At 39.3% G+C, this 9,163-nt stretch overlaps 1 protein-coding gene across 1 annotated transcript; it reads right to left on the bottom strand.

Annotated features, from left to right (window-relative positions):
• Positions 1-224: 224 nt before the first annotated feature.
• Positions 225-7,085, bottom strand: CCDC122 (coiled-coil domain containing 122). The gene is made up of 5 exons (XM_033171075.1): positions 7,022-7,085; positions 5,650-5,765; positions 4,144-4,542; positions 2,549-2,665; positions 225-625 (listed from the first exon to the last, which is right to left on the bottom strand). The coding sequence occupies exons 1-5, from the start codon at positions 7,029-7,031 to the stop codon at positions 476-478; spliced, it is 792 nt and encodes a 263-aa protein (XP_033026966.1). The 5' UTR covers positions 7,032-7,085; the 3' UTR covers positions 225-475.
• Positions 7,086-9,163: the final 2,078 nt, after the last annotated feature.

The raw sequence follows: 9,163 nt of genomic DNA, 5'->3' as shown, positions 1-9,163 counted from the left end.
CGTGCTTCACCTTTTTTGTCCATCTGGATGAATTAAATATTTTGCTTTATGGATTTCCCAGATTCAGACTAGGTATAGCTTTGCATGTCACAGAATTACCCCAGAATTAGATCTATCTGGTGGCTTCTTTAAACTATATTTGTGGGGCTTAAATTCATTTAGCACAACCAAGGTTTATAAGAACAGCAAATCAGAGAGTAAGCAGGTGGCTTGAACATCTGTTTTTTTTCCTAGTTCAATGCTTTTCTGCATCACAGTGACTCCTGTGTAGGTACCAAGTGCATTTGTAACTGGGGGGAAAGTCAGTATCAGAAAGAAATTGTTGAACCAGGAGATAGGAAAGCTCCATGAATGGGTAAGTATAAGACAAACTTAATGGGTTGTTACATAAAGGGAGCAGACCATATCCTTAAAAGGAGCATATAGTCCGCTTGTGGCCCATGGGCCGCAGGTTGCCGACCCCTGATATAGTCTATCAATCAGTTACTTTGAGGAGATTCCTTAGTTCTGCCACTTTTTCTTCCATTTGCTGAAGGTTACATTGCCGCTGTCTTTTGCTGGACTGAAATTTGTTCAATTGACAATGTAAACGCTTTAGTATAGCTTCGTATCTTTTATTCTGCACCTATTACAATAAGAACAAACACAACTGATAAATGCTTGAGCACAACAGACATACAGCAAACAGATATAAGGTCACAAAGTTTTTTTTAGGATGCAGTTCTCTCCCACAGTGGGTTTTTTCTGAGTTGACATGTATGGGATTAAATACTGCCCCTTCCATCATCCCTGATCATTGGTCATTCTGACTGTGTAGCGAGAATGACCATGAGGCCAGAAGAGAGATACAGTGGGTATTGTCAACATATTGCTAGCAGACTACTCCAAAACTTCACACCAAAGTAGACAAGGCGGACTCCTGTTGGATTTCACAGAGAGATCTTGAGATACCTACCACAATTTTTTGGAGCTTCATTAAAATCTCTTTGCATGCAGTTATTAAACCCTCATCTACATTGCTTATGTTATATTTTATTATTTTCTGCCCTTCCCCAGAAGGTCTCAGGGCAGGTTACAGCAATATAACCAGTGCGGAGAGGACCCACACACAAGGTTTGTTTGACTCACCGATGTACCATTTTAGGAATCAATATGTTGTAGTCATTTGCACAAAGATCAATTAGCTCCTCTATGTGCCGGTCTATAGCACACAGTAAACAGAGGACATGACCATCAGGGGTCTATGTTGAGAGTCAATAAGACCGAAATATTCACAATATTGGTACCCAACATTTGATTCTGTAACATAGCAATATTTTCCCAGCTCATCATGTCCTATTGATACAAATTGTCAAGCAAGTGGTTCATGTGACAAATAATAAATAACAATAAACAGAATATCATAACTATTCCACATTGCAATAAAGTAAAATACCAGCTTTTGTTGTTCTGTGTTTGTGGAATGAAGGTGGGAGAGAACCCCAGCAATACTGATTTGTTTTTATTCATATTCCTAGACTACTGGGATTTTTCACAAATGTATAAGCTTTAGAATTAAGAGTTCTTTTTCTAGAAGACATGAACCACAACACAGCTGGTGACATATTCTATTCTAATGACTGAAAATCACCAGAATTTCTTTGGGCTAAGGATGTGGGGCACAACATCATGTTTAAGGATTAGGAGAGATTGTGGAAAAAAGCACATAAGTTTATGGCTTGTACTGCATTGAGAGAAAACATGATGAAAATGATGTATAGACGGTATTTAACACCTGTTAAACTTGAGAAAATGTATCGTACTTCTGATAATATATGCTGGAAATGTAAAGAAAAAGAAGGAACCTTTTATCACATGTGGTGGACGTGCCCCAAAGTAAAAGACTTCTGGGAAAAGATTTATAACGAGATGAAAAAAGTGTTGAAAGATACCTTTATATATATATAAAAAACCAGAAGCCTTTTTACTGGGAATAATAGGGGAAGAAATTCCCAAGAAGGACATTACTTTCTTTCTGTATGCCACAACAGCTGCGAGGACTCTGCTAGCAAAGAATTGAAAGACTCAAGATATCCCAACTATAGATGAATGGCAAATGAAGATGATGGACTTTATGGAACTTGTTGAACTGACTGGAAGACTCCACGATCGGGTGGAAGAAGATTGGAAGAAATTTAAATTATATTTGAATAAGAATGGTTGTACTTAAAATACCTTAGGGAAATTGCTATAGGCTTTTGGTGTGTATTTAGATTTTAGGTTAAGCTTTCGTTTTGAAAGCATTTAGGATTGAAATTAAGTTTATATGATAGTTCTTTCTTTTTCTTTTTCTTTTTCTTAATTATTTTTTCTTTTATGCTGAAACTGCCAAAGATGATTTACAAATGAAATTCAGATAGGGGGGACTGAGGGAAGTCAACCCAAGATGTTAAGAAAAAGTTATGATTGGATAAGAAAAAATTGTGTTTTGTATGTTGCTTGTTTGTTTGTATGTTTGTTTGTTTTTCCATAAAATGAATAAAAATAAATTTTTTAAAAATAAAATCACCTGAATTTCTTTTCGAAGCCTAGCATGCACATTTCTTTCATCTCTAAGTGCATTTTCCTTTCCACTGATAGCTTCTTTCAACGCATTAATTTCAGCTTCCAAATGTGCGATTTCATCCTACAGATAGATAAAAGAATATGAAAATATTTTTTGTTAACAGATCTTTTTGGAATTTAAATGACAATTGGGATTGTTTCAAGATTCAGCGCTAGAAGATTTAAGTAAATGCCAAAATGGAATCTAAATAGTAATTGGCAAATGAACAACAACAAAGGGAGAAATGGAAAACAAAATAAACATAGAATGGGTAGGATACATGATCCTCGCATGATCTCCCAAGATCAACTGGCTTTTAAAAGTAATATCCAAATTTGTTGAATACCCAAAATTCATTAGAAACAGAACTTTGGCTTTTCAAGCATGCAATAAAGTGCTTAGCAACTAATGTGGTTTTCCATGTCCATGTATGTTGATTCTTAAACCCTAACTAGATGTGATAGAGGAGATCCATAATTGGACCTCCCAATATTTTCTATTTGTTTTAAAGCAGCTCTGAGGGGCATTTAACCCTAATTCATTTCCTGATCAAAATGACACCCAAAGCTACTCCTACAGAAAGTGTCATCACTTGAGGTCAGATTGCAGCAACAGGACATTATAAGTAAGTACAGTTACTACTACTTCTCATAGCTGAACTTTGGATACTGTTGCTATTCCTGATTTCTTCATGGACTTGGACATCTCTGTGGTACCCATGCAGGACATGTATATTGAAATTAGTTCAGCAGTTTTAATTTTTGCTTTAGATATGCTCTTTATACCGGTACTTCATACTTTGTTCCTACTGTGCATGCCATGTTGCTAAGTCAAAAGGTTGTGAGCCACCAATTGGCTATTTACATGTGCTGTGGCTTTGAGCTACTTCAACAACACCCAAACACATACATTGACATACACAGAGAAGTGTCCAGGGCAGCTGTCTACTAGCTCCACCTGCTATGCCGGCTGAGACCCTATCTGCCTGTGCACTGTCTCGCCAGAGTGGTACACACTTGGATGCTCTACGTGGAACTACCATTGAAGGTGACTCAGAAACGACAACTAATCCAGAATGCAGCAGCTGGACTAGTGACTGGGAGCAGCTGCCAGTACCATATAATTCCAGTCCTGAAAGACCTCTGCTGGCTCCCAGTACGTTTCTGAGCACAATTCAAAGTGTTGGTGCTGACCTTTAAAGCCCTAAATTGCCTCGGCCCAGTATACCTGAAGGAATGTTTCCACCTCCTTCCTCCTCCAGCCCAGACACTGAGGTCCAGCTCCCAGGGCTTTCTGATGGCTCCCTCACTGTGCAAAAGTTACAGGGAATGAGGCAGAGGGCCTTCTCGGTGGTAGCGCCCACCCTGTGGAATGCCCTCCCCCCAGATGTCAAGGAGAATTGTTGCAAACAGCAGCATCTGGTCACAAACATAGAGAATGGTGAGTAACAGCACTTATCTCCTTGTGAACAAAGTATTAGGCTATTCCCAGTCAGATACATATGGAAAATACAATTTTGCATAGAAGATAACAAAGCTGAGAAAGCCAATTAATTGAACCTGAGATTGGTTAGTAGTATTTACTTCTGGATTCTGAAAAACAGACATTAATTCCTCCTTGTTTGTAATCATTGCTTTGACCGCAGCTCTTTTCTTAGTGAGCTCAGTCATGAGTGGCAATTTGTTTTCTGCCTCCACAAAGTGGTCTCTATGAGCAGCCATTTTTGCATAGTAGGCACTGTTTCGTTGAAGCATCAGTTTATACTCTTCTTGCAGTGTTTCCGTATCAAATGCAAGCTTTAGATTCTCAACATACAAGGCTGTGATCTGAACCTCCAGATTGTCACAACGATCTTTTGTACTTATTATGGCTTCATCTTGATGATACATTTGCCTTTCTGTTGCCTTTCTGTTTGCCATAACATGTTTCATTTGTGCCTCAAGATCCTGAAGCTGAGTCTATGGGAAAATATAGTAACATACAGTGGAAAGTTAATACTTCTGGTGGATAGCATTAAATTATTTATACAATGGTGTAATTGCTTGAGGTTTAGTTAACTAGTTATTTTTATTTATTTAAAATAAAATAAAATTGTGAAAGCAGATTAATAGTATAGAAATTTATAGCACTGTAAAAAGTACATATGACTCTGTTTTATCTAGAAATTTGGCTTTCCAATTTATTAAATTGAAGAGAATAATTTTATTTTTTTGCTGTTGGCCTTTCCTGATTGAAATGATCTGTGATGTTGTCACAGTGCCCTAGATCAACATGACTAGTTCTGTACATTCAAGGGGAGCTTGGAATTGTCTTCCTCAAAAAGCATCTGCCTCCCCTCCCCTACCACATGACAGACTTCTTTTATAGGTAGCCTAAATGACTCTAGAACAGCAAGGAAAGTACCGGTAATTTACTCCAGTCTTTGGCTGAGGAGCCTCAAAATGTGTGTGCACATATGCCCATAGAAGAATAAACTAACTTCACCTGCCCACACTTGTTCATATTGACTTTTATTCTGCAGATCATCTAATTGTTAATATTTTAATAAATAAAAACTTTCCACCAACTTGCTGCATTTCAAGTCTTCCTCTGGGGTGCTGGGGCAAGGAGACTGCAGGAAATCATACGACTTTTTCCACTTGTCTGCAGGGCAGAAGACATAGGACATATCCTTGTGCCTGAACTAATGTACACAGGAAGAGAGAGAGAGTCCATGGAACTGGGGCAAATAGTGTTGACTCCAGGCCTTAATGGCAAAATAAAACTGACAGGTTGGTGGGTCCAAGTAGCATCCACCCAATAAATTGTTGAAATTGTTAATTTGGGGTTCTCATCAGCTGTACGCCATAATCATCACAATTATAACAAATAAAGGCTTGACATATTGCATGTCATGATCTATCTCATATATTAGTTTCACCTTTTAAGTTGAATTACTGAAAGAAATGAACCATTCCACGATATTCTATTTTTTCGAGTTTCACCTGTATTTGGACTGAAACTGAGCAGAGTTTCTGGATGACATTTCCTTTTATGCAAGTGTTATTTTCTCAAAGTCACATTACCTGCAGCCTAACAAGGACAGCCTTGCTGCTTTCTATTTCAGAGGCTTGGGCATGTTGTTGTTCTGCTATTTGCTGCACAGCTTCATCAAACAACGATGAACTTGGATTAGCCATGCCTAAAAGAAGAAGAAAAGACAGAAAGAGTTGGAGAGAAGCAGCTTTGAAAACTACATTGAACATAAGTCCTGCTATTTGAAGAGCTGCTTTGAAAGTTGAGTTCATACAAGTAGGGTCCTGTGAATAAATGTTAAATATACACACATTTTAATATGATATGGAAAGTATGTTCTATTGTATCCAAAAAGCAGCTTGCCCAATGCATCTTTCTCTTCCTGTCCTCCTACCTGTAGCCCTACACTCTGAAATCCCTTTGCAGAGGGAAGATGCTAAAGCATGTCTGTATACACACTATTGTGCACATTCAGAGCACATTTTCCCCTTCAGAGAATTCTGGGCACTGTAGTTTGTTTAGGTTTGCTGGTAATTGTAACTCTCTGAGGGGTTAACTACAGTACCCATAATTCTTTGAGGCAGAGAAATGAGCTTCAAACAAGCTTTAAAGGTATTGTGCATATGCACACAAAGATGGGCTTGGCAAGTTGCCTTTTCCTTGCAGAAACCTTAGGAACACATTATTTTTCTTGAAAAAATGGCTTTGATCCCAAAGTGCACATTTCTATAAAGTGCAAATTTTTAGAGGATAGAAAAGATTGCCCCACTTCCCTCCTTTGATTGCTTATCCCTTCCTCCATTTTGTTCTGAAACTTTCCATGATCATCTCTGTCAAATAAATTGCATTAGTATTTTGCCATTGTTTTGTCTTTTAAATGTTAATTTCATAATTTTATATGAATTTCAGCAGGGGACCAGTCCACTGTCCCTCAGACCTTGTGGGGGGCCAGATCATAGCTGTCAACCTTTTCCTTTTTTGCGGGAAATTTCCTTATTATAGCATTGAGAAACAGCAGGGAGGGTTGACAACTATGTATATAGCAGTGGGGAACAGCAGGGAGGGTTGACAGCTATGGGCCAGACTATATTTTGAAAAGGAAAAAAAATGAACTAATTCCTATGCCCCACAAATAACCCAGAGATGCATTTTAAATAAAAGCACACATTCTACTCATGTAAAACACCAGGCAGGCCTCACAAATAACCCAGAGATGCATTTTAAATAAAAGGACACATTCTTCTCATGTAAAAACATGCTGATTCCCGGACCGTCCGTGGGCCGGATTGAGAAGGAGATTGGGCCAGATCCGGCCACCCATGTATTAAATCATCAAGCTAGCTAAAATAGCAAATATAATGATAGAAGGACATGATGAGGGCACTGAGGAATTCAAAATAATGAATGCAAATAAAAATTAACTTTTCAACATTAAATAGATTTTCAATGCCTTTCTGAGACTATTTGAACCAGACCTTAGCTGAGATATTTCTGACAGCAGAAGTATTATGTGAGTGAGCTTTCTTCAGTTTCTGTGTGGGAATATGATTCCCCCACAACAGAACAGTACTTGACAAGACCTTCTCTGTAAACTGAAAAATAGTTTATCATCGAAAACTGACGGACTGAGGGAAGGAAAAAACAATTTCCTCCACAAAGACTTCCACAAGTCGGGTCTTGAGGAGACCAGACAGGAGGGAAAAAATGGTGGCGAAACCACAGAAAAGAGTTGACTCAGTTAATGACATGGGTTTAGAAATAAAGTTGCATGCGATTTATTTCAGAGGCAAAAGAGGTTCAGCCAATGCAGTGCCAAAAAACCTGACAATTTTATCTGTCTCTTGGTGACATGTTATCCATCCTTACTCTTATCCTCGTAAAATGAAGCCGTAGATAAATGTAAAGAAAGAGCCGCCAATTGAGGCCTGTGGCAGTTTAAATTTAAGGAGGCAATCACAAAACCTTGTATTTTCCCCAATGTGGCCTCTTTTCCTCCCCTTTTTCTTGGGCCTTTGGCTAAGTTAATATCTTAACATGTTCCCCAAACACACTTCTTCCACCCTAAATTCAGCCCCCCTCAAAAAAAAACAAAACCTGTAATATGTCACCACAGCTGTTCAAAAGTGGTTGTGGATCCGTTTCAACAGATTAACGGCTCGTCTTTTCAGCCATCAGTTAAAATGGCGTTTTTACCTCAGGCTGTTACTTAGTGGCTTGTTTGTTTGTTTGAAATTATATACAACCCTATGCCAGGAGGTCTCAGAGCAGCTCAACATAACAAAATCAGAAGATAAAGCCACAAAATATATACCGGTAATCAAAATAAAAAAAACAACCCAATAACCCCCCACTCCTCCCTAAGAAAACACCACATTTTAAAAAGGTGTAAGATGTACACAGTGCTGGAGTACCCCTAAACATTTTTTTAGAAAGAAAGAAAAAAATCACTGGATGTACGACCGAGTCCTCCGTTTGCAAGGAGTTTTAAGGTTGTGGCAGATTTTTGTGGGGGGGGGGGTGTCCCACAGGAGATTCATATCCACAGAGAAAGTCAAAATGTTCGAAAAAAGCTGAACTGCTTCCCTTGGTTGCTCATAAATTGCCAGAACTATTTGAGGTACCCAAGGAATCTTGATAACTTGCAAATACACATATATACGACATTAACCCGCCCCCCCCCAGAAGGTCTGGCTTCTCCCCTGGCCACAACCTTGGAGTCAAGCAGAAATCAAGCGTGGCTCTCAAGTCTCTGGCTTCTGCCTGCAGCCTGTTTCCAGCCCAGCTCACCGCTACCCTGGCTTTATTTTCGATCCTGTTACCAGAATCGACACAACCTCAAAAAGGAATACAAGTGTACTCTTTACTTCCAGTAGCGCCAGATTTACAGCAACATAGACAGTTCCCCTGCACAGGGTGCTGAGCCCTTTGTGTGTGCATGCAAAATAAATAATAATAATAATCTATATATAAATGTTCCCATTGTGTGTGCGGCGGACATCGATGTTCTCCGTAACCGCTGGACCAAAGCGCATCAAATTAGTACAAAGCATAACATGACCACCGAGGAAGGATCTGGCATAATAAAAAATAAAAAAAACCACAACTGCGGCCTGCTCATCGCTTTCTATTCCCATACGTTGTCGCCCACGGAGCCCAATTATGCTCAAATTGACAAAGAGGCATGCATGTGCCATTCCCTCTGATGCAGATCTGATATATATATATATATATATATATATATATATATATATATATATATATGGGGGGGGGGTTGCACAGGTGCCCCTCAAGCTGTGTGTGGGAATTATCCCTCCGTGTGTGGTGCTGTCAGGAGGGGGTCGTGCAAATGCTGCACGTTGTGCAGAATGGAAATATTTAGGTGCAATGTTGTATCCATGGATGCAGCTTGCAGAGGGGAAGTTCAAGAAGGCGAGGGAGCATGGGTCCGCAGTGGAGAGCGGAGCGCATTTCTTGCGCATTGGTGCCTGCCTGCAGAAGGGATTTGTGCTGCGGAGCTGTTGTGGAAAATGCCTATGTTCTTGTGTCGACAGGTGTGCAAAGGAG

This window comes from Lacerta agilis, chromosome 14, assembly GCF_009819535.1.
Source record: "Lacerta agilis isolate rLacAgi1 chromosome 14, rLacAgi1.pri, whole genome shotgun sequence".
NCBI lineage: Eukaryota > Metazoa > Chordata > Lepidosauria > Squamata > Lacertidae > Lacerta > Lacerta agilis.
Note: the sequence above shows the minus strand (reverse complement) of the source record. Positions and strands in the feature narration are given on the sequence as shown.

Coding starts and splice junctions, on each gene's coding strand:
- CCDC122 (XM_033171075.1), bottom strand. Junction 2,666..4,143: donor ATACTACTAACCAATCTCAG/GTTCAATTAATT, acceptor ATCTATCTGTAG/GATGAAATCGCACATTTGGA. Junction 626..2,548: donor GGCTTCGAAAAGAAATTCAG/GTGATTTTATTT, acceptor TTATTGTAATAG/GTGCAGAATAAAAGATACGA.